Source organism: Aspergillus tubingensis (assembly GCF_013340325.1).
Source record: "Aspergillus tubingensis WU-2223L DNA, scaffold_3, whole genome shotgun sequence".
NCBI lineage: Eukaryota > Fungi > Ascomycota > Eurotiomycetes > Eurotiales > Aspergillaceae > Aspergillus > Aspergillus tubingensis.
Window position 1 is genome coordinate 1,994,865 of NW_023336277.1, and position 24,527 is coordinate 2,019,391.

Below are 24,527 nucleotides of genomic sequence, written 5' to 3' on the forward strand. Positions count from 1 at the left end.
GTACGGAGTACGGTGCTGGGATTGATTGCAGGACCTCGAGGCTCATTGATCAGAAGAGAGCAGGCTTGAACTACTCTGTAGTAGTTGTTTGGTATCTCAATTTTAGTTGACGGGAAGATATTCTGCGGAATGTACCGTGATCAAGGTCTTCAATATGGCATAAACACAACACGTAGCTAGCTAGCTAGCTCCTCTGGCAAAGAATACCACCTCACTTTCTTCCTCCATGGAGTACTCCGTTCGGTAGTCACACACAACACACAGCCACTACGCCATTCATTGATTGACCTTGGGTGAATTCCATGGTTGGACTTTTGCTTAATTGCTACTACGTACTAGACAGTAATCGGGTGCCAGTGTGTTTACAAACCAACAGACTCCCTCACTAGCTAGCTACGTCTACTACACTATACAGTAACTCTTCTTCTCCAACCAGTCGGACAAGCCGACCAAATTGATGAAAAAGGGTGTTCGCGTCGATCGGGGGTAGTGTAAGCCCGATGACACTGTGTAGCAAGACATGCGCAAGCACAGAGGTCCCGCCACGGGGTGCAAAAATAAGATTAATCAATGTTGTGTTCCTTAGAACACTTTCAGAGATTAAACTGAAAAGAACAGATACTACACTTGATCTAAGCCAAAAGGCAAAGAGAGCTGGAAAAGAAAAGAAGAAAAAGTCTAAAGAGAGGGCGGGTGCAGCGAGACTTTATACCCTGGCGGCTTGGGCGGAATGGCGCTAGTGTGACTAGTGTCGATTAAGCGAGGAATTTGCCGGGGTGTTGTGCGGGAAGCGAGTCCTTCCGCTTTGGGGTTAGTGGATTGGTGCCTGTTTGTCCAGGCCGCTAATGGGTTTGCGGAGTATACTGGCGAGATGTTTCTGACTGTCTCCCTTACCTACTTTGATTGTTGCATCGATTTTAGGGTGGCTAAGTCTCTATAGATCAAAGCTGTGATGCTCTATATGTCCAGACTTGCCATACAGTGGGCATGAAGCGGGTATGTCTTCACTGGTAGTAGTACCACTACTATTAGAGTTGTGTGAGATATATATTAGACGGTGCATCTAATGGTAGTATACGTAGGCTTTAAAAAAGTGGCATGATGACTGCAGTAGTGTTATCGATCTCGGAGATTAGACAGAATCTAGCCTAGCATGATATTCTCTATACCCCTGTACATGACTTCTCTACTAGTATTCATGTGTTGTTTCCATGGTTTCCATGTACACATGGCTGCAGAGGGGGGAATAACCAATTGCGGGAAGTCACAAGACGACGGACTTTTGGACGTTTCGAATATCGGAAAAGATCTCCCCTTTCCCCTCCCGTAATCACTTTAGTTCACACTTTCTTTGTAACATTTCCTCAATTGCTCAAGCCTTTTTTTTTTTTTTTTTTTTTTTTGCGTGATTGTCGCACCAGTCTTTGCTCTAACCGCGTTGAAAAGTATGCCGCATGGATCAAGCTCACTCCAACCATTCTTCCGGCCGATAGAAGAGACAAGTCAATGATGCGAAGAGGCCTGTCTTGAGAGGTCACCCCCACGCCTCTCTCGGACTTAAACCATCTACTACTAGATCCCCCAGACTTGAATGCGGGGAAACCCCAGTGCTTGAACTCTTAGCCCCACATAATACGGTCTTCACAACTCCATGATCTGGTCTGCTTTACCAAGTCTTAGTACTTCATGCGCCCTTCGGTCGGTCATACTCCGAGCGGCTGCTATCATGACGCACCCTCGGCTGAATGCTCATTGGCACGGCCTGCTTGACGTAGGACAGACAGCGTTATGTTAAGACGGCGCTTTTCCCTTGCAGGGGGGCTATCGATATGTGATCTCTAACCGTCCTTCTTCCACCTGTGCCCCGCGAGTGTCAAGATGGCTGCGTGGTTTACGATTGGCGTTGCGCTGTTTGCTGCAATCGGAACCTTTCTTTTCGTGAGTACCATCTTTACTCAGGTGATTGCTCTATCTGTCTTGAGCCCCGGCTGAGAGACTCATACGTAGGGATTCGATACGGGCATCGCTACGACAAGTAAGAATAGCAAATGGGACACTCTGCGGTTATGACTGACAAAACTAGCAATCGCTCATCAAAGCTGGATAAACTACATGAACAACCCTTCCAATGGCCTCACCGGTGCTGTATGTCTAAGATCATCGCTTTTCACTGAAAATAGAGCTGAGAAGGTCTAGGTTGTCTCAGTTTACATTGCCGGTGAAGCAGTCGGCGCACTCACTCAGACTGCAGTCGGAGATAAACTTGGACGTCTTCGATTTATGGAGCTACTGTGTGTAGTCGTCACAATTGGTACAGTCATTCAGACAGCTTCAGTCAATATCGGAATGTTCCTTGCTGGGCGTGCGTTAGCTGGCTATGCAGTCGGGTGAGCATTCCTCACTGACGATGAGGAAAGGTTAATTTAGCGCAGAACTAACCATATCATACCTGCTTAGTGGTCTTGTCGCTACGGTTCCCATATATTTGAGCGAAATCTCAGACCCTCGCTATCGCGGCCTGATCGGTGGCATTTCAGGGTGCGGCATCTCCTTCGGAACGATGGCCTCCAACTGGATCGGATATGCTTGCAGCTACGCGCCTTATGGACCAGTTCAATGGAGACTTCCTCTTGGAATACAAGTGCCTTGGGGTGTCATCATGTTCTTTGGACTGATCACCTTTATGCCCGACTCTCCGCGCCATCTGATCCGTAAAGGGAAAGTTGAACAGGCGCAGGTCCAGTATAAGAGGATCCGTCGAGGTGTGCCTGCGGATGAACTCCAGCAGGAGTTTGCCGCGATGGTGGCGCAAATTGAATACGAGAAGGAGCGAGAAATAACTTCCTACAAGGATATATTCAGACTGTTTAGACGCCGTGCATTAGTGTAAGTCGTTCACAATTCTGACCAAAGTGTACCTGCTCTGATACGCCCATAGATCGATTACTGTGCAGACCATGACTAGTCTTACTGGTGTAAATGTGATACAAGTGAGTGACCCCTACAGTCCGCATTAAGGACAAGATGGATTCTAACCAGTATCTAGTACTATCAAAGTCAGTATTAAACTTAGCCCCCTTCCTCCCTCTAGCCTCGGTCTCTTCATGCCATACTCACGACCAACAGCAACTCTATACAAATCCCTCGGGATAGACTCGCATACTATCCTTGCACTAGCCGCCGTCTACGGCACAGTGGCATTCATCTTCAACTGCCTCACAACCAAATACCTAACCGACCAATGGGGTCGTCGGAAGTACATCACCCACCAGCTAAACCAGCCATATCACATATCTAACAAAATACAGAATGCTTCTATCCGGCTTGGGCGGCATCATTATCGTCGAGATCTACGCAGCCGTCATGCAACGCAAGTTCCAAAACACCGACAATCGAGTCGGAAAGGGCTTTGCCATTCTGGGGATCTATCTCTTCGTGGTAGCATACTGTACGTCATCAAATCAATCAACCAACCACTTCCCCAACCAAACACAAATGAAACTAACATAAAATACCCCGGAAAACAGACGGCATGCTCAACAGCACAACCTGGCTCTACGGCGCCGAAGTCCTCCCCATAGCTCTCCGAAGCAAAGTAATGGGTCTCGCAGCAGCATCGCACTTTATAGTCAACGTAGCCAGTTAGTCAAACCCCTTCCTTCCTCAAACCCACATCACCCACACACCATCAACACCAAAGTATTACACTAACCAACCACAAATTGACAGTCACCGAAGCCGGCCCCAGTGCATTCGCCAATATCGGCGAAAACTACTATTACGTTTTCGTAGCATGCACTGTCTTCTTCTTTACCGTGGCTTATTTTTACTTTCCGTAAGTGGATCTTGCTCCTCTATCTTTAAAGGCCGTGGACTAATTTGACCACCCTCTGGATACTAGTGAAACGAAACAACGCACACTTGAAGAGATTGCGGCATCCTTTGGAGATAAGGTCATTACATCTGACAAACGGGGTGATGGTGAGGATGAGGATCCAGATGCGAAATGTAATTCTGAACGTGTTGAGGTGGTGTATGATGAGAGGGCCTGATTGATTTCCCACTTGACTGATAGGAGAATGGGGGTGGTTTGGTCGTTAGACATGCAGGAGTTGTTATACTGGGACTTGGTGGGGTTTACGACGTTATTGATACTACGTTTTGTAAGTTGGTAATAAGAATATCATTAGTAGCCGAAATAAATGACCGTCTATTGTATTGTGGAATTATATTAGGTAAGATTATCAGAGCTCGTTATGTTCTTTTCGTTGATTATCGTAAGGGGTGTCTGGAAGCAGCTCTGCCTATAGCCATTTGATGTCGGGGCTAGTAGGCTGTTTACCCGAGATTCGTGTCATTAACCATCCAGAGACATGAATTATGCATGTCGCGTTATGCTCGCTGTCTAAGACGATAGGCGGTGCACTTATCGTGTGACTCGCAGCTGAAAGACACAGTCATGTGGTGGCGCATCTTCCAAAGCGTGTGGGGGTCGTTGTGGGGGTCGTAGACACGCTGGTGCCTCCCGTTGTAGGTCGTTGCATGTTCAGCAAGGTGCCTCAGGCGGCCTGAGTCCCGTTGCTGTATCTCATGGCCCCTTGAGCGATATTAGGCAGCACAGAGAATGAGCAACATGGGTCTGTCGCATCATGGTTTCATGTAATATGTGTTTGTCTCTGCTCTGGTGCCTACCCTCGTTCAAACAGGAACTTCCAACCGTCCCAATAAACAGACGTAGGACTGACCCAACTCTGAGGTTGGAGCTGGGCAAAGAGCGGCTCCATGATGTACTCGGGTGCTATTGGCGATAGGTCCTGCGTAAGGTCACCCGGGGAGCCTATGAGACCCGTGTTTGGGTCCACAGTTAAGACTGCTTGTTGGCCTCTGGTGCAGGCCATGTCACTAGAGATTTGTGTCCCATTAGCTATGATATCTCTTGGAGGGGCTGAACTAGTGTATAACGCTAGAACCCTCATGAAAGAAGGAAGTACTCACATGAGCCGACGCAGGACGGGGACCGCTTTGCTGCAGAAATTGCTGCGATTTGATAGAGCAGCAAACACGTCCATCGACTTCCAGAGCAAATCTTTTATCTCGACAAATTCAAATTGACTCTCAGGATACATCAATGTCACTGACAAGACTACAGCCGCGTGGAAAGCATGGAAGCTTCCAAGCCCACAGTTGTACCATTTGTATGAGGCGAATTGGGGCGACTCATGGAGCGAGTGATAGATCGAGAGAGATGCCTTTGCAGAAGCCACACATTTCGTTCTAGCAGCGTACGTTTCTGGTGTAAATTCACCTTGGAGGTAGCAGCAGAGACCTGGGCGAAGTAGAAGCAAAAGTAGCTGGTGGATATAGCTATAAAGGATATTGAGATTGGCGACATGGTGTACTGGCAGAGGCTCAAGGTTGGGGTTAACCTGATATCGCCTGTCACATATCTCACGAACGGCCAAAACCTGCGCTTCAAGTTGAGAAAGACTGAACTTGGGACAGAAGCTAAAAAGTGTTTGACAGATCATAGACAAGACCTTGTCCAATCGAAATTCAAGCAGGAAATACGTCATTTGCGTTGGACGGGTCGATTTCTCAGATAAAGACCCCGTGAGCAGGTCCACATCGTTGATCTCCAAGGGAGGCTTCACACCTTGAGAGGGTATGTGATGGCCAAGATGGCCAAATACTGTATTCTGAATAGTATAAAGCATTGTTACTCCGGCCCAAGCTCGTCTGCGCTCTTCACGCTCAATAGGCCCAAGCGGGAATCGATCTGGGTCCACATGACAGCCCATGGATATGGCGACATGATGTGTGAAGCCTAAAAGAGTCCAGGTAGGAAGCCCCCGGTGAACACGGGCATAATTTATCAGGATAAGTGATTGGAGAGAATTGATGGAGTGACGAGAGAGGACATCATCTGCGGCCAGACAGCGCAGCGAGGCAGATCGATACCGCGATGATAAGATTTTGATGTTACGGGTGACAGTCTTCTCCCGACCTAAATCGGAAAGTAACGGTTCGTCATCCTCGAGCGCTGTGACGGCAATTCCCAGAATGGCAAACAGTAGCGCGATCCATGCTGTTGTGACGCTGCTAGAATCATGACAAAATTGTTGGTATTCGGCCTCAAATGTCAGGTCATGTAGAATATGAAACATCTAGGTCTCCGATTAGCAGGGATACTATAGGTGAAAGAGGCTTTATGAGGATGAAACTCAAGCAATGGTTCAACATACTGGAGAGAATACTTGAAAGTAGACATTCTTCAACGCATCGCAATACCGACGTGGCGGCAGAATAGCAACCAGCTCTTCCCTGGAAACAGAGTTTTTCGCCAACGGAATTTGAAGGTCGTCGCTCTCATCTGGTATCTCACTATCTACACTGGGAAGTGAAGAGCCTGTACCGGTAGGACTCAGTTGAAGTTGGTGGGCATGGGTTGCGAATGGTAAATAACGAACGTATCCAGATGCAAAGCTCTGAAGAGTGCCAACGTTATTTACCAAGGGGCTTCTCAGATTGCTAGGCTTTAACTCGACACCTCTATCGGACTCAAGGAAGCTGCCCGTAGCACTAGGCGAATTTTGCGGGGACACAGAGCCACTTGACTGTGATTGCGCCTGTCTCTGAAGTAGCTCTTCGAGGTCGCGGATCCGTGCGAGCAGATGTGTCTGCCCCGCCGACTCCGCTGTTAAGGCATGCTCGGAGGACAGCCTGGGCTGACCCAGGTATATGCAATCCTCAGCGCCCAATCCCCGACGAACACAGGTCTGGCACGGACGTCCGTCACGAGAGCAGCGTATCTTTCTCGAGCGACATGCTTGGCAACTTATGGGTAATCTCTTGCTACTTGAGCGACTTGAGGTGGCCATGCTAGTTAGGAGTGGAGGGCGGACGAGAAACAAGAGCAAATTTTGGGTTTTAGAGGCTCAGTTAACCTCCACTATGTTGGGTAAGGTTGGCGGGTGCGGTTCAAAAGCAACGGAGGATAGTTGTAGACCCAGCCGCAGGGAATGAGGCCCAGTGAAACTGGCTTGGTAAGGCTTGAGATGACTGGAAGAAACAAAAGATCATAGGCACAGAAGCCTTTAAGGGTACCTGGCGCTCTTTTAAACCGAATAAATCCTATCACAGATCTGCAAAGAATAAGAATACATTGGGGGCCGACTGAGAGGCAGGCAATATACCAGAGCCTTTACCCTCAGTATGGGTCCCTTGGCGCATGTTTTTCTTTTTCTCTGTCTCTATTTCATTAATTTTCTGCAAGCATGCACCGGCGTCATTCCAGATAACCAAAAAGGGATCTAGCGACTGCAAAGGATTGCTCGAGCCAGAATAGCCGCGTCGCAGCATTTGAGATCTCTTTCCGATTTAGTTAGAGTGCATCATGCATTTAATTTGCACATCCCGTCTCCTTGGCCAGAGAGTGCATCAATTGAAGGCACTAGGGGCAAATTCTGACGCATGGAACTCTTCCAGAAACATACCGAATGTGACCTAGTCACCGCATGAGTGGATTTTACGAGATCCCTGTCATTCTGGGCCCGACGAGGAGACCAGTCGCAAGGGGCTGAGACGGATCGAGGATCGCAATGACGTTCCCCGGTACTCGGGTCTGTGGTCTTAGTGGGTCCTAGGCTGAAGGCCGAACCTATTAGTTTCTTCCAATTGCTGCTTCATGGCCCGTCGAAACTCGCGTGGGATATAGCGGCTGAGGCTAAAGGGATCAGGAGACGTCACCGCCAAGCAGAGAACTGCAAGAGGGCGTATGGATTCCCACGCCCACCGTCTCAAGAAAATTAGTTGCTCCGCTTGCTCTTCCTCGGGGTAGCCTGCCGGAAGACAACGAGTGTGGCGATTTGGCCCACGCTTCGACTACTCATCTCATGGCAACGGACGATCCGTCTGTGCGCATCGAAGATAGGCACCACTTGTAGAAAAGTTTGCCTTGATCTCCAGGGGCTATTCCTTAGCTCGTTCAATTGATCGAACCGGAAGAGGCACGCGGGCGAATCCAAAAGCAATATTATGAGATAACGCCGTGCAACAGAACCCATGTGGGCTAGATGGACCCCGGCATCAGAAGCTGGGGGTCAAAGCGCAAGAAGACCGCTTACAGATGGGGGCTTTTAGTCGGTTTTCATAAAAAGCCTCCGGGCACGCAAGTTAACGCAAGCCAACTGGATGCAGGGATCATCGTCGAGATAGTCTCTTTTCGGAAGGAGTCTGGAGGAAATGCATCGCCCCAAGCGCCAGAGCAGTTTGCGGATCTAAAAGGGACGGCAAGATCTCAACGGGCAAACATGGCTGACCGCTGCATGAGTAAAGCATTATGTCACACATCTGGGAGCCGAAGGAGAACTAGCGACACGCAAGCAGCCAAGTGGAAAAAGTATGTACTTTGATCATGCATGATGTAGGTAAGTGATGCCAGCGGGATTTTCGTAGCATCCAATAGTCCGATGCATACGGACTGAACTCGGGCAAAGAATACTAAAAAGTGTGGGTGGCTCTAGCTGTTCGCGTGGCGAATTATGACCCACGGGTCGGAGGTTCGCCTAACATTAGTGAGAAATCAGACCCCATAGAGAATGAGACGATACGAGGAAAGTGTAGACTCAGCAGACCACTTTGGTCTTGGCTAGCCAATTCCCCGTGAAGAAAATTAACTGCGAGAGGTCGCAATTGCGGTGCACAGTCTGGGGATCTCCGAAGTGACAGGAAAGAAGATGTCAATCCTCGATGGGGAGCATGTCAGAAAGGGGAACTAGGGGCAAATCAAAGAAAGTTTGCCTGGGGAAAAAGTAAACATCGGGCAAAGGAAAAGAGGCAGATCAGAAGTCAAATGTGAAAGCGCCACCGCGGCTATTCGGAATCCAGTTCCGCACATTCTCGAAGTCCGAAAGGGTCTTGCAAGTCCGAGTTACACATGGCTAGACACTTGCATAGAAATTTCGAAGCATGCTGTGGAAAAGAAATAAATGCATTTCTGGTCCACTGATTGACAGGCGGCATGCTTCCATGGTTTATCGAGACGCCTACCCACCAGGATCCGTGGAACCGGCCATCAGGAACGACTGGATCAAGTACAAGTCAACAACATGGTATCTTGTTCAACTTTGAGGGCATAGTTATGAAATTAAGCGGGCCATGGGAGCCGAATGGAGAGAGTCCGGGGGGTACAGACTATGTAGAGGCCGATGGTAAATAGTTAACTAATTAGTAGTTAGTTAGCATCGGGCGCAATGTCAGCCTCGTTCATTCTTTGTGTGTTTGGGGTTCAGGGAAGGACCGCATGACTGTCACACCAAGCAGGCCAAGAAGGACTCTGTGTACACTGCAATGAAGTGAAGCATTCGGATTGGTAAGGATGGGTTGATACGGAAGAGTCAGAGAGAGAGAGAGAGGGAGTGAGTGAGAGAACAAGAAACTCGAGTTCTACAGTATCAGGGATGCTTCCTAATTGGGCCATCACGAGGTCTCGCCTTCACGTGGCCGATCAATTTCTTGTTTGGGGCAAATCAATCCAATTCAATCCAATTCCAGTTCCATTCCATTCCCTCTCCATCATCTTCGTCATCTTCTCTTCCATTCTTGCCATCGCTTTTGTCTGTGATTTAAGTCCGGTGGGATTAGAAATTAGAAGATCTCTCTGATTTCAAATTGAAGCCATCTCCACTCAGTTCCTGGAGATAGAAAGAAACCAGACTAGACTACTAAACTGCTGCTAAGGATCCGCGTCTAGACACTTTACCAAGTGCCACTTGCTGTCCCGTCCATTTTTACCCCTCCTCACACCAACCAATCCCCATTACAACACCACTATTACTGCTCTTCGCTCAGCCACTGTTCGATTCTTTGGCCATCCGCGCGCTTCGCCTGCTTCACTATCCTATCGTCGGGCGTCTCTTGTCTCACCCTGGGATCCCTGATAATTTACACAGAACAATCAACCTCCTGCGTCAGTCAGTGTTGCCCGCCCGGCCATTTCGTCAGCCTTGCTAATACCCCACTTCCCTGCAGCCTCGCTTCCCATCTTTCAAATCTTCCATCTTCCTCCTCTCCCTTCTAAACCTTGCCCCTCTCCCCTTCTTGAGTGACCCTTCTATCGTTATTTCATCCAAGTAAAACTATACCTACCAACTTTGAAGACTGTTAATCACCCCCTTCATGTCGACGTATATCTACAAAGAACGAGACCGTGAGCGGGAGTGGGACGAACCCCGTTCTTCCACCGTCTCTATCAAGCGTTACGTCATACCCTCCGAAGACGAACGTGAGCGCGACTTTTTCTATCGCCGCGAGGACCCTGGCGATAGAGAGGTGGTGATTCGGCGCACGGTCGATCGTGAAGAACCTCTTACCGTGCAGCGCTACGAGCGTGAAGTTGATTATGACTCGCGCCCATATGACTATCGCTCCGAAAGAGACTATTACGAACGTGAGTACTATGCGCCCGAACGCATCCGCAGACATCCCGCCCCCATTGTCATTCGTGAAGCTCAGCCGGTAATCTTTCTTGAAGCCCGAGGTCCGGTCTACGTCAATCCGAGGGAGTCCGACTACGAAATCGTCCGCCGCTCTGAAGTAGACAGAGAGCCCGGAGGTTATTACTACCATCGCCGTGTTCGAGAATACGATGATGACCGCCGTTCTCGACGGGAACTGAGCCCTAGTGACTCCATCTCTCAGGCTGCCCGCCATCGAGATGACCAGGAGGCGTATAGCAGTGACGACAGCATGGTTTACATCCGTAAAGAAGTTCGAGAATACGATGATAGCCCCCATCATCGGCGACATCTGGCCGAGGGTGCGCTAGCGGGTGTCGGTGCCGCAGAACTGCTTCGCAATCACCGCAAAAAAGAAGGGGAAGAAGTGTCGGATGGTGTGGGCCGCCTGGGCAGGGATGTCGGCGCGGGTGCTCTGGGGGCTGTTGCGGCAGAGGCAGTTTCTCGCGTTAGAGACCACTACCGCAGCAAAAGCCGACATCGCTCCCATTCGATTGATGATGGCAGAAGCTCTCACTCGCGCCATCACCATCACCATCATCACCACCGCCATAGCCATAGCCGTCGCAGCCGCAGCCGTTCACACTCCCACTCACGCGCCAGACATCTTGCGGAACTTGGCCTAGGCGCTGCTGCCATAGCCGGAGCCGTGGCGTTGGCGCGGAGTAAGTCAAATTCAAACAAAGACCGACGAAGCCGCTCACGCCATCGCCGCGCCTCGAGCTCGCGCAGATCGCTAAAGGATAGCCATGAAGAGACACGCAGCCAGTCGCAACGCAGGAAACATATGGCAGAGGCCGGCCTGGCTGGAGCGGCTGTAGCGGGGCTGGTGGAGAAGGCACGCAGCCGTTCCCGCTCTCGCAGACGCGAGTCTCGATCACACAGTGCTATCCGGAAGGCCCTCCCCGTGGTAGCAGCTGGACTCGGAACGGCAGCGGCAACGGGTCTCTACGAGAAGAACAAGGAAAAGAAAGAAGAGGAGGAGTCACGACGTCGGGAACGTCGACGGTCGAGGTCGCGGAGCCGTGCCCCGTCGGAGGTGTACCCTGATCCAACAAGGGACTCACCTGGTTTGATTGAATACGGCGATCATCCAGTCCATGGCAGCATACCTCCTAACTACTATGGTCGGCCAGTGAGCCCGCATGGTTATTATTCCGACGCTTCTGATCCTGTAGCTAGCGGTGCTGCGGGGTTCGGCTCGTCCAGGCACCGAACACGCAGTCTCAGTCGCAGTCGCAGCCGCAGCCGGGGCGTTCGATACAGTAGCGACTCGTCTGATTCCGATGGAGGCAGCCGCCGCAGGCGTCGAAGCCGTCACGGCAAGCATCGCAGCCGTTCCCGCGAAATTGCCGAAGCTGCTTTAGCCGCCACGGGAGTTGGGTATGCGGCCCACAAGCTTTCACAGAGAAACGAACGCAAGAAAGCGGATAGGGACAGAGATAGGCCGGGTAAGCCTTGGTGATCTGCGGTAAAAAACAGGGCATTCCAAGCTGACGGTTTTCTGCTAGAATCCGATGAGGATGCACGCCGTGAGCCATATGACAACTCGTACAAAACCCCATTGCCCTATCCGGCCACACCTGCAGCAGCGCCTCGGCCAGTTGATGATCACCAGTATTATCCAAACGGCAACTACTTCCCGCCCCCTCCAGCGACAGGCCCACGCCCAGAACCGGCACCGTACAGCCCGGCTGACTATCCACACCCTCCTGGCCCAGTGCCACCCCAGTCGTACGAATATCCCTCTGGCCCTGGTCCAGACCCTTACGCTCCGCGGCCCCGCAGGGCAGACGAGAATGTGAGTGCATCGAACTATCCCCAGCCCACTGTCCAAGACCGCGCATTCGATGGTGGGTTCAGGAAGTCTGCCGCTAGTTGGGCTATTACTGACAGTGTCACTTAGGTATAGACATCCAGTCACCGCTGAGAACTCCCCGTGCGAGGAGACGCCGATCACGCGCTGCCAGTCAGCCTCCAGGGCCAAAGTCAGTTGTATTTGATATCCAATCAGAGCACGAAAAGCAGAATGATCTCGGATACGAGACGGATGATAGCGATTCCACTATTGGGTCAGTACATGGGAGCCGTCGCAACCGCCCTCGGGCTCGTCGACACTCTTCGTCGGAGCCATACTCTTCATACAAACGTAGTGATGCTCGCTCTGGGTCACAGGGCCAGCAGAATAATGCGACAGAGTCAGATTCTGATTCGACGATTGATCTGCCAGACCGGTTTGACTCGCATGGCCGGCTTCTGCCACAGCCCGACGATGATCCGCTGGCAGGTCGGCTTGAGCAGCTCATGAGGGGATTTAACCGAGTCTTTGCGTAATCATGGTGTTTATTGTCACCTTTCTTTTTTTCACTGTTTATGCCGCTTCTGCTTGACGAACGAAGTAATGATGATGAATGATCTGATTTGACACGTCTGTTTTAACGAGAATATTACGCTTTAACGGCCTCATGTATCTACCAAATGCTTCTCTCTTGTCAATGTGGCTTAGTGTATGCAGAATGAAATTGATAACGCCGGCGTTCGGCCGAACGATCTCGCAGATTTGATAGATCGTCCCGTTGAGGGAGATTTCCCAGTTCAAATGCCGATCTCTGCGTGCCTGCCTTGGACGAGGATGCGTCTTCCAGGAAAGGGAAATGCCGGGCGTAACATGTGCAGATCTGCAACCCCAACAGCCGGACGATATACATGAACCAATCCAACCGACAGGTCAAGTCAACTGTATTTCCCTCTCTCTCACTCACTGTGAAGAGAACAGCTGTCATTCTTGGGGTGTTCGCATTGGATGTATCTTGCATTTTGCATTATCCTCGGTCACAAGTACAGTAGTAAGACAGTTCCATCCAAGGCAGCCAGAAGAAAACAAGGCAACCACCAGACCAAGAATCCTTCGATTTAGCTTGCATTGGGATCTTCCTATTGGTGGGGAGATTATATCCTTGTTCGCTTCTCGTCACTCCTCATCTTCCGCTGCCTTTTTCGTTCTTACCTACGTAGTAGCCTACTGCTTCTGTACCTGTGCATTAGAGTACTTTCATCTACGTCAAAAAGCCAAGTTGCCTACAGAATATCAGGAACCAAAAAAAATACCTCAGTCAATCCTTTTTATCCTTGCTTTACTAGCACTCCAAATAACCATACTTACATTGATTCGAGAGATCCACTACTATTACTACTATTTACTAGTTAAGCATTATTAACCTTGCATACTTGATTCATACCCTTTCTCCCCCACCCATCATCATCATCATCATCATCATCATCATATATGCTCGCTTGTCTACATACAGTAAGTTATGGTCTGTCTCATGTATGTTTTTTTATTTATTTTTATTTTTATTTTTATTTTTTTCTTATAAGGTTGGGAATGTGGGGGCAGCCCCCCCCTCCCCTTGGATTCCGGGTTTACTCGGGGTTCGGGATTTCAAAGAGTGATGAAGAACATACAGTATGTATACTAAGATATGCAACATGCAAGATTCGGAGTTTCTTCGTTACTTTGTTTCCTCATTTATTTTATTTTATTTATTTTTGGATTGGGGTTTTTCGTTTTCTCGTATCTGTCATGTTAGGAATACCCAGCAAAAAGCAAATACCATTTCTAATGCAACTATGCAATGATTATGAAAACCTTGCGCTGCATTAAGTGTAGTGCGGTCTATAGTTTACTTACTTACTTGCTATCCATCCACCTTGACTAGTTATGATTATTAGTTGTAGTGTTTTTCCCTTTTCAAATTCTTTTGGGGGTGTTCCAAAGCACCGCTTTCTACTATTATATTATACTGTAGTCGACGCTTCGGTGAAGAGTGACAAGAAATGACAGGACAGGACAGGTGCTGTGGGATAGGATCATAGTACTGCAAATCAGCAGCTGAATCATTTCATGCGACATGATGATAATTCAATGATCAATCCCTTGTTTAATAAGGCTTATATACTAAGTAGTTTTTCCAGATATCTGTCTTGTTCTTTTCTTCGTTGTCTTGTAGTATCAGCCTTCGGTATCTCATTTCAGTGTATTACTCTTAGTATCTTTCGAGATAAATCAGAAAAAAGATTGACTGAAACCACCAAGATTATTTAGTGCATACACCCAGACATTCACCACACAACTCAGGTCTCAGTGCCGTCCGCAGAACATGAATGTAAAGTAAGTTAGGCTGAATACAGAATCAAACACCACCAACCTTTATATAACTCCTAATCAGATCAATCAGCCATCAGCTGAAAAGTATTACATCCATCCATCAATCATATTATGTATATCCATGCACCCCCCCTTATCACCTATCTATGTACCTCTACCCCTATCTATCCACCATATCATGCAATTAACTTTCTTCGAATGTGGCACAGTCAAGCACCTCACATAGAATATTATGTACACACATACATAGATACATAAAAAGCATAGTAGGTACCATGCAGAAGCAAAAGCAAGAGAGAACGACGTGTGCACCCGTCACCGATGCTCCCTCCTCTCTAGTCAAACACACAACGCTCCCAGCCAGGAACCAACCACGCAAGTTTGAAGCAAGCAACACAAGAAGTAAAACAAGTAAAGATAAGAAACAAATAGAAAGACAAACCCCCAGAAAAAGAAAATGAAAAAAGCTGTATAGAGCGCCGTGCTGATGCATACATAACGTTCTTTTCCTTTATTGTAATAAATAAAAGTTGAAAAAAACTGTGCCGTTCTCCATGCTTTTGCTGCCGTTTTCTTTTCATGATGAAAAATATCAGGTCGTTACACATCAGTTGAGAAATAGACCAATCGCTAGGTTTGATAAAATGAAAGCTCCAACAAAGGAAACACGTTATCGCAATAGCGTACTGTCATACGCCATGTCGAGTGGCACAAGGGGGGAGTAGCCCTTGCTCCTGTTGAGGGCCAACCCCAGATGTAAGGGTCACCCCGGTCATTCAGTCCTTATCCAGGATAAATTAACCTTCCGCAAAAGGCAGGGAGGTAAAGACCGTATAGACGAGAGCCAGCACGATAAGGTATCGGAAGGACACACAACTGAGTAATGCGAAGCCACGCAATCATGACTGACAGCTACGGGAAACCAGTTTCACCCCGTAAATGCTCGTTTGAGGGATCGGAAGGTCTTCTTCAACGCCTCGACCGCCGACATATCGACATCTTCGGATCGGGCAAGTCGGACTCGGCGATAATACTTGGTCCCGGAGATACTGACAGTCTTGTTGTCCGGAGAATGCTTGCCACCCCCATCCGTGTCATCGTCCTCGTTAGGGATTACCTTAATACTAGAACTGACGGATGCTGAGTGGAGACGGGAACTCAGTGGCAGTTGATATTTGACCACACCGCGGACGATCAGGTCAAATTCATGCTGGAGCACCCGCTCCCATCGCTCCGTGCCGCCTTCCTCCGTCTTGTTGCCCGGACGGGCAAGCCGAATTTGTCCTTTGGACGCCGTAGGAACATAATTCCATGGCGACGGCTCGAAAGACAGCGGGGAATCGAATCGGAACACCCGACCCAGCAGCATAGTCTGAGGATCGCCCGCAGGATCAGACTCGATGGGATCTGTGCCCTTGTCCACGCCGCCCTTGGTCTTCTTGCCGTGCAGCGATAGGGTGCTGTTGGACAGGCAACTCGCATCGCCAGCGCAGCGAGCGATGAGAGCCATCTCGGCCCGTTTTCGGCTGTTCTCCACTCTGGGAACGGGGCTCGAGTCGGTGCTGAGCTTGCGCCAAAGCTCATCGGTTCCGACGAATCGACTCTTAGCGAAGATGTTCATGTCCATATCGTCAATGGACACGGGGAACAGGTTCGGATTGACGGCTTGTACATTGAGATCCAACATAATCTCTTGCTCGGAAGCAAGAACGTTTTGGATGTCCAGAATCTCCACATCCACAAGAGCCTTCGTAGAGGCCACCACGAACGACGTCACGCCCCCGACGAGCAAGAAAAGTAACAGACTGATGATGACACATGCACCGTACCGCGAAAAGTACCCGCGTTGCCGCTGTTGCATGTATTCCATCTGGCGTAGGCTGGCACTATTGGGGCGTCGACCAGCGCCATGACGGCTGCGTGTCACTCGGGGGGACCCTACCAGCGGTGTCCGCTCGTCATCCGCCCCTTCGGCATCAAAATCATACCCGTAGCCATCATTCGACTTTTTGGTCCCGCTGATCGTGCGGTAGTTAGGTCCAGCGCGAGACCCCGGATGCCGGGACTGCCGGTACCCACCGCCGATAAAATGCCGGGGCGACTTGAGGTGCGTCTGAGGCTGAGGGAACGGTGACTCGTGATCGAACAAGGATGGATACAGGTTGTTGTTGCGTCCGTAGCGTCCGATGTGATGGTGCCGGGGCGTGTGGGTGCCGCCGTTATCGACTCGGGAGTGGCTTCGGGCACTCTCCTCGCCGGGATCGTCCGGCCCGGTAGCAAACGTATTATTCGTAAACTTCATGCTGCGTTTGCCGGTCACGCTGTGGTTGCCATCCCGGATTCCAGGCCGACTGCGAACCGCAGACAGCTGGTCCACCTGGCTGGCCATGGAGGTGGCACTGGGGGTCCGGGAATGATATCGGTTTTGCCGCACGGGATACGGGTCAGGCGGGTTGGACTCGTACACAAACGTTTCGTCCGAGTCGGACACATCGGCCTCGTCAACCGCACTGGCCACCTTAGCTTCGAAAATGTCCGCTTTGGAGGATGCAGCGCCGCTGGCCAAGGTCGCCGGTTTGCGCACCCGCTTCTCTTTTCTCTTGGCCCGAATTGTCTCCTGGCTACCTTTCATGCGAAGAGTGCCCGAAGAATCCACTCGGCCAGTATTACCCCGGTCCCCGGTAGCCACAGCGAGGGATACCTGAGGAATGGAGCTGACGGTCTCCGTCTCGACAATCATGTTCCGGACAGACCCATCCGCCGGTTTGGCACGAGGACCGCCGCTCAAAGATGTCGAGGACTGCTTGGAAAGAAGGGCATTCGTCCCCCGGGTCTTCGAAGCAGAATGACGGCGATGGCCCTCCATTGGCTCAGAGCTCTTGTTCCCTCCACTATCGCTGCCACTCTCATTGTGGAACCGCGACGCCTTGGGGGTGGCGTCCGATTCATCGATCTTTTGTAGCTGAGACTCTTCAGTCAGGGGTCGGTTCATGACCGTATCGGTCGACGGCGTGGACTGATCGCTAGCCATCTCCTGGACGGTTTCCAGAGCCGACCCCTGGCCCCTATTTACGGCACGGGGAGCACTCCGGTCTGGCTTTGTCGCAAAGTCATCTGGCACCGACCGTTTGATCGAGGTATTCGGAGGAGTAGGTTCTTGTGGTTCCGACCGCCGCGTTGTGGCCCATAATGGCATGGTGGACTTGTCCGGATCGGGCACATCGGAGAAGGTTTCGGCATTGGGGGGTGGGCTGAGGACGGGAGGTCTGCTGTTCTGGGACAGCGCTCGTTGTACGACTGTGGCGGAGGGGAGCGTGCCAGAACCAGTATTCGTTGTTGCAATGGAACGATTGGGACTGCGATCGATGCTGCCTTTGCGAGATCGAGAGGAAGTGTGACGGGGAGTTGCACTGGTTTTGCGCGGACGAGAGGAGCGGACGGGGGAGGACTCGCGGGAGGATATAGCCGAGTTGGTGGTAGACGTTGAGGCGGAGACGCCAGGAACCGCATGCGAGAACTTAGGCAGCTGTGACGCGGCGGAGCCCTGGGCTTGGGATCGAAAGGTTGAACGTGGCACTTCTATCATGTCACTTTCACTGGCAGATCGGCGCGGTGCAGACAAGGCAGCCTCATCTCCGTGGGCCATACGAGATCCACCAGAGGTCCCATTGGGATAAGGTGACCTCCCGGACTCCGCCGCCATGATCTCTGGCGAGTCAGAGCTTTCTGACAAGACCGGTAGAAATCACGAAGTCCGAGAGGGAACCGGAACAAAGGTCCGGACAGGGGAGGATGGGAGAAAAAAAAGGGTAAGAAAAAAGGAAGAAAAAGGAAAAGTAAATCCCAATAATGAAGTATCGGTGAGCCACCAGCCGGCAGGAGACCCCAGGACGGACGGAAGGGGGAGGAGTGCCCCAAAAAAAAGAGACAACAAAAAAATAAAGCACTGGGTGTCAGGAGATTCGGGGGTGCTCGAGAGAAAAAACGGCGAAAGCTAAGTGGTCGCCGCGTTGGGAATTCAGGACAGCGGTCTCCTGTCTGTCGTACCAAACCACGTTACACAGTCAACCGAGTGAGAGGACGAATGGACGACAGCCACATGCTGCTGATGGTCTTGAGTATTACCAGATGGAGGGAAAAGTATATCAACCCTGCGAGGAGGAGGAGAAAAGGTTGTAGAGAGGGATGCAAGAACTAGGGGGGTGTATGTGTATGTGTGTGCGTGTGTGGTGAATGTATGGTGCAGCCCACCCCAGCGGAGGATATTGTGTTGTTGTTGTTGTTGTTTTCCAAGCCCGGGCCCTTTTTTTTCAGGAAACCAAGTAATAATCCAAGTAGACCGAAGCCGTCAACGCGGGCGCAACCGTGCACATAACTCGATCAGAAGACGGTGAGATGGAACGTCTAGAACAAGGCTCCAAGCGCGTTAGCTCACGGGAAGGACGAGAGAACGGTGTCGATCCAGGTGGCCAACTGCAGGTATGGCCGGAACGAGGCTTGCGGGAGGCGGACGGTTGTGGATGGTGGAGGTGAAGAGGGAGGGAGGGAGGGATGGAGGGGAGTCCAGAGAGGGTTTGATGATGTCTATTGGCAGCTGGCAGGAGGGAATGGCGGATGGACAAGCCAGGTTTCGACAGGCTGTCAGACGCAAGGAATCGATTGCGAAGTCAGAAACTTTTCGACTGCGGAAACTGTCAGACACAGGCAGACAAGCCAGTGATGAGTACGTAGCAGTGGCAGTCAGCAGTACTAGTAGCACCGCCAACCAACCATCCAGCCATCAAGGAACCAGCAGCAGCAGCAACAAGAGAATAGTAGTAGTGTGTAGTGTGTAGCGTAGTGTATCTAGCTAGCTGCTTGGTACTTGGATAGTGATAGCACTAAGCCGGTACCCGAGAGAAGCTGACCCAGTTTTTTCGCCAGTAACCGGGGCACCCAGAAAGTGCAGCACGGGAGATAGGCCGAAAGTACTAGTCTAGATAGCTAGATAGCGACGATTGCACTGACTTACTTAGGTAAGTCTAGTAAGTAAGTAACTAACTAGATAGTTCCAGTCGTCGTCTGCGTGCGTACACACAGAGAGAGAGCAGTAGTATCTAGTTAGTACTAAGAAGAAAGAGGAGGACCCCGATCGGGCCAGTCAAGGGGAGGGGACGGCGAGACCCAATGATAGCCGCCCACGTCAAGGAACGGGAAGGAAAAAAAGGTGTCTAGCGTGGGAGTCAACAAGCAGTGAAGTGGACCTGTTTTCTTTCCTTCCTTCTTTCTTTCAGCTAGCTGGTGGAGGTAGAGCAGCCGACCAGCAGGTAGATAGTGAAAGGAAGATCAATAAACAGAGGACAAGAAAGAGGGGGGGGGGAATGACGTGAGGAGGGGGTAAAAGACACGAGAGATGAGATGAGAGGAAGTAGTAGTAGTTAAGAGGATGGAAGGTGATGAAGTCAGTCCGTCCAATTATTCTGCAAATTACTGACTCTGGATGTTTTTGTTTCGAGTTTCAAGCTAAGAATAAAACAATCCCCTCCAAACGGGGATTCCTCAGGAATCCACGCCATCATAAGCCTGAACGTAATCAATACCTGCAGTGACATCGCCGTTTGGTAACTTTACCTGCTGCCAGACCACCTTTTCCCGACCATACGGGACAGTACGGAACCAATACGGAACATCCCTCCGACCGGGAGGATCATCATGACTTCATCTCACCCCCCGGAGAAACACATTCGAGACGCGGAACGAACTTCTTCCCAGCAGGTTTGTGCTAATAACCTGAAAACTCTGTTTAAGCTTTTTTACCAGATATCTTGGATATTTCAAGGGGAAGGGGGGTTACATTCCCCCTTTCACATGCTATATACCATAAACCTCTATCGTCCTATCCTAGCCATAATATACACTCTCAGATAGATGGAAGGAAAGAAGCTGTAGCCAGACCCAAAGGTATTGCAAATAAACTGAACTCTCATCACGCCATACCTCTCTCAATGCAACCCCAGTGTAATAGCCAAAAGAGTAACTAAATAGGAAATCGAAAATTGAACACAGCAAACCAGAGCCAACCTTCTTCTACCCAGACCCATCTCTAGACTAGACTAGACAATCTTATACACTCGTTTCGCAATGTAGAACGACGCAATGGCGAAGAGAACTAGCCCCGCAGTAACTAAACGGAGACTCCATTAGCCACGACATCCTCATCCAATGTAGAAGAGAGGGAGAGAGACTTACTCGACCAAAACCACGACAAGCTGTCCACATCCTGACCAGGCACCTTGACGTTCATCCCCCACATACCACAGATGATATTCAGCGGCAGGACAATCGTACCCAGCACCGTCAACTTTCCCAACACATCGGCTGTTTGTTCCTGCCGCTCGTTCATCAGGATGTTGATCTGCGCCAGGTAGTTCGAATGCGCACGCGACAGAAGCCTACAACAGAGCCGTTAAATTAGCAAAATCAATATCCATGTAAAAGATAGAGGCTGCAACGTACGTTTCATAGTAGGTCAGACTGCTGGTCATCGTCATGATATGGTCTTGGATATCACCCAGATAGAGACCAATCTCTGACTTGGGCGCCACTTCCCATTGCTCGTTGCATCGTTTGGCGAAGCCCTTGACAACGTCTGCCTTGTTGCTCAAAAGGCGGTACATCCCCATCACCTTCTTGCGGCACACGCCCACGCGCCGCAGCATCTCACCGGGGGCCAAAGACGTGGTCACGCTCTGATTATCCTCTTCCTTGTTGGGCCCCATACCTCGCTCGTCTGCATGCATCTGCATGATCTTCTCGTCGATCTCATCTACCTCGTCCTCGATGGCCTGAATCAAGGGGCCAAACACGTCCGTGATGTCATCAATAAGAGCATACGAGATCCAGTCAGAGCTGAGGATAAGGTAGTCCATCAGCTGACGAATTCGTCGGCGCACATTCGCCGGATGGGGCGTCTGCGAGAAGTGGAAGGACAGCACACCTTCCCGGAACACAACAACATACATGTTCACGGGCTCGAGATAGTTTTCGCTGTTGGGGTCTTGCTCAAAGGTGCGGTAGTTGACAAAGTAATAGTTCCGGAACAGCTCGACTTTCTCGCGCGCCTCTTGCATCATGATATCCTCGGTCGTCAGGGCATGGATACCAAAGGATTTGGCGAGCACTCGCATTTCTGCATCGGTCGGGCACAGAACATCAAGCCAAAAGGTCGGCCGAGGCCCATACCTTTTGGGCTTGGGTTGAACTGGTTTGCGCAGGGGCGACGCTTCGGCGGATGTTCGTGCCTCGGTGACAGCCTCACTGATGATGGAAGTTCGAGGCTGGTGCCGTTGATTCCCGTAGACACCCTGGTGATTGTTGTGATTATGGATACCATTGCCATTGGCGCCGTGACTGTTACCGTTCGGCGACATGACCCGGGATACGTTGCCGCTGGGCTGACGGCTATGGTTGTTGTGGTCCGTGGTGCCCTCCCTTTGATGGTGCTCCTCCTCTTCCTCCTCTTCATCCGACGAGATGTCTAACTCTGGGGGATCCGGGATAAAGAGCTCGCGGAAACTACCACCAGGCTGGCATAGCTCCGAGATGGTCTGGGCGTGGATAGTACTCTGGAATTCTTCGTTGAAGTATGTGAACCGGTAGGGAGCTTCCTCCTCTTCGCGTCGCCAGAGTCGGTACTGTGGACGAAGACGACCCTCGACAAGCATAGGCTCACTGATCTTCTTTGCGCGATAAGCACCTGAACGCTCCTCCTTCTCCTGGCGGCTCCAATCCTCCAAGACGGATAGATCCGGCCATTCCCTAAGCCGCCGCCGTCGGCGATGGCCTTCTTTGGCCGCCCTCTGTGCGTCTTCTTCGGCAATTTCCGAAACCTCTTCCGTGGGGAAGCAGACATCTTCTTCAGCTGGGAAGGTTGTGCGACGACGGAGACGCTCCTGAGGGTTAATCTGCGGCGACGTCGGCGACGACCCGGGTGACTGCGCGGGACGATTATTGGTTCCATCGACGTCGATCAACACATCATGCGAGCGAGCCAGTTGTTCCATACGATTATCAATCGACTTAGCGAGCGAAAAGTCAAACTCTGCCCCGGTGACCACTGCATCGTCATAGTTCATCTCAGGCCCGAGCTTGGGCGACGTTGGCATTGACGGAGGGTTGTTGATGTCATAATCACGATCTTGTTGCTCGCCAAACTTGGGACTCGGTATGGCACGAGGCGAGCATCGAGAAGAACTCGAACGACTGGAGGCAGGTCGTCGCTGGTGGAACGACAGCGGGCTTGACCGAAAGTCGGCCCCGTACCGAGGCAAGCTAGGACTATGGGCAGAGGGCGGTGGCATCAACGGTGTCCGATCATTGACTTCCTCTTCTTCCCCACCACTATCATTATCCACTCGATACGATCTGTGCGCCGACGGCAGGGTCTGGGAGCCCGACTCGGGACGAAAGGGGGTGGTCGAGGAACCGGGACGGTAAGATTGGGCGAGACGACTATCTCTCCGAGGTCTCATCGACGGTTGATGACTATGTAGAAACACCCACTCATTAGCCCCATAAAACTAAATCCCAAACCAAGGGAACATGACAAAAGTAACATACCGATGATCCAACAAAGCCTCACTCTCCAAACTCGTACTACTGAGATCCCTACTACCCAGTTTATAGAACGGCAGCGAAGCTTGCGGCTTAGCCTGATCAGCCATCATGCTGATATCCTCACCTGCGTCGGGGATCGAGGCATGAGGAGCAGCGGGATGAGGATCCTCAGCGCCGCCGAGAAAGGACTGACGGCGATGACGACGCTTTCGATGACGGGGTTTTTTCCGTTTGGCAGATTTAACCGTGGTACCTGATCTGCTTCCTGCGCCATCGTCCTGCTTCCGATCCGAGCCAGGAGTGTCGTAGCCACGCGTGATTGTTAACTGGGAGTCACCGGCACGTCGAGTACTGTGCCGGGAGGGTTTGGACGGGCTGGGAGCGGTCTGATGCGGAGTTGACGGTGAAGGCTGCATTGTGATCTGGAACGAGGGTCTCGGGGCCGCGGATGCTGCATGCACGATGATCGGCCCAAATATTTGGGAAAATGTTCCCTCAATTCCTTATCTTAATGGGTTCCACTTCCCAAGGCGATAAGTTTGCAGCTAGTAGTAAATAGTATACGGTTTAGCAGCACCATGCACGGGGGTTCTCGACACCGAGGAATGACTGCTGCGATAAGAATGAGAGTAATGATGACGAGGATAAAAAAAGGCAATCCAAGACGCAAGGTTATCGGGTATGCAGTGTCGGCCAGCCTAGTAGGGCTCAGCGTGGTCAGGGACAATTCATCGGGGCGCAGTGCGCAGTGCGATTGGAGATCGGCGAGCGAGGGGCGAGGCGTGGTGGGACATGAGGCACTTCCAACGGCAAGGGTTGAGCTCCATCAACTGGAGAAATGGGGGGCAGTCCTTAGAGGTAGATACTGTGTAGTACAGAGTACACGATGGGGGATAGACTAGAATGGGGATGAAAGGTGGGGAAGCCAATGAAGGACCTCTGCTGTCAAGAGAAGTTCCGAAGAACAAGCAACGATGGGGAAGATGGAAGAGGGAGGGAGTTCCAGACCAAATGCCTGGCAAAAAGCAAGGAAATTGGGAGCTCCAATCCCCCTGCCCGGCCATAATCACCGCTTTAAGGCCCGCCCAGTCAGGTGATGACATCACTGGCTCACCGATGGTTTTTAGCTTCCCCCCAACACCAAATACGAAAGTCTGTCTGTCTGTCTGTCTTTGTCTTCTTCAGAGCCTGCAATGGTCTCATTGTCATCACACTACATACAGTCATACATATTAGACACCACAATGTTA

General features: G+C 50.9%; 5 protein-coding genes across 5 annotated transcripts; 2 read left to right on the forward strand and 3 right to left on the reverse strand.

Moving 5' to 3' along the window:
- Positions 1 to 1,878: 1,878 nt before the first annotated feature.
- Positions 1,879 to 4,052, forward strand: hxt8 (putative MFS monosaccharide transporter (Hxt8); the record flags this gene model as incomplete). The annotated part of the gene is made up of 12 exons (XM_035496946.1): positions 1,879 to 1,938; positions 2,008 to 2,035; positions 2,084 to 2,145; positions 2,197 to 2,387; positions 2,458 to 2,886; positions 2,939 to 2,990; positions 3,047 to 3,056; positions 3,127 to 3,256; positions 3,309 to 3,448; positions 3,528 to 3,641; positions 3,730 to 3,835; positions 3,902 to 4,052. 12 exons carry the CDS (start codon positions 1,879 to 1,881, stop codon positions 4,050 to 4,052), a joined length of 1,473 nt encoding a protein of 490 aa, XP_035352839.1.
- A 340-nt stretch (positions 4,053 to 4,392) lies between these two features.
- Positions 4,393 to 6,878, reverse strand: AtWU_01833 (Zn(II)2Cys6 transcription factor; the record flags this gene model as incomplete). The annotated part of the gene is made up of 4 exons (XM_035496947.1): positions 4,393 to 4,597; positions 4,693 to 4,902; positions 4,996 to 6,164; positions 6,243 to 6,878. The coding sequence occupies 4 exons, from the start codon at positions 6,876 to 6,878 to the stop codon at positions 4,393 to 4,395; spliced, it is 2,220 nt and encodes a 739-aa protein (XP_035352840.1).
- Positions 6,879 to 10,176: 3,298 nt separating this feature from the next.
- AtWU_01834 (DUF3824 domain-containing protein) lies at positions 10,177 to 12,848 on the forward strand (the record flags this gene model as incomplete). The annotated part of the gene is made up of 4 exons (XM_035496948.1): positions 10,177 to 10,447; positions 10,532 to 11,965; positions 12,026 to 12,367; positions 12,421 to 12,848. 4 exons carry the CDS (start codon positions 10,177 to 10,179, stop codon positions 12,846 to 12,848), a joined length of 2,475 nt encoding a protein of 824 aa, XP_035352841.1.
- Positions 12,849 to 15,610: 2,762 nt separating this feature from the next.
- AtWU_01835 (putative phospholipid metabolism enzyme regulator) lies at positions 15,611 to 18,385 on the reverse strand (the record flags this gene model as incomplete). Its single annotated transcript, XM_035496949.1, has 1 exon — positions 15,611 to 18,385. The coding sequence occupies one exon, from the start codon at positions 18,383 to 18,385 to the stop codon at positions 15,611 to 15,613; it is 2,775 nt and encodes a 924-aa protein (XP_035352842.1).
- A 2,389-nt stretch (positions 18,386 to 20,774) lies between these two features.
- Positions 20,775 to 23,693, reverse strand: AtWU_01836 (magnesium transporter CorA family protein; the record flags this gene model as incomplete). The annotated part of the gene is made up of 4 exons (XM_035496950.1): positions 20,775 to 20,845; positions 20,911 to 21,113; positions 21,178 to 23,205; positions 23,281 to 23,693. The coding sequence occupies 4 exons, from the start codon at positions 23,691 to 23,693 to the stop codon at positions 20,775 to 20,777; spliced, it is 2,715 nt and encodes a 904-aa protein (XP_035352843.1).
- Between the last annotated feature and the right edge of the window lie 834 nt (positions 23,694 to 24,527).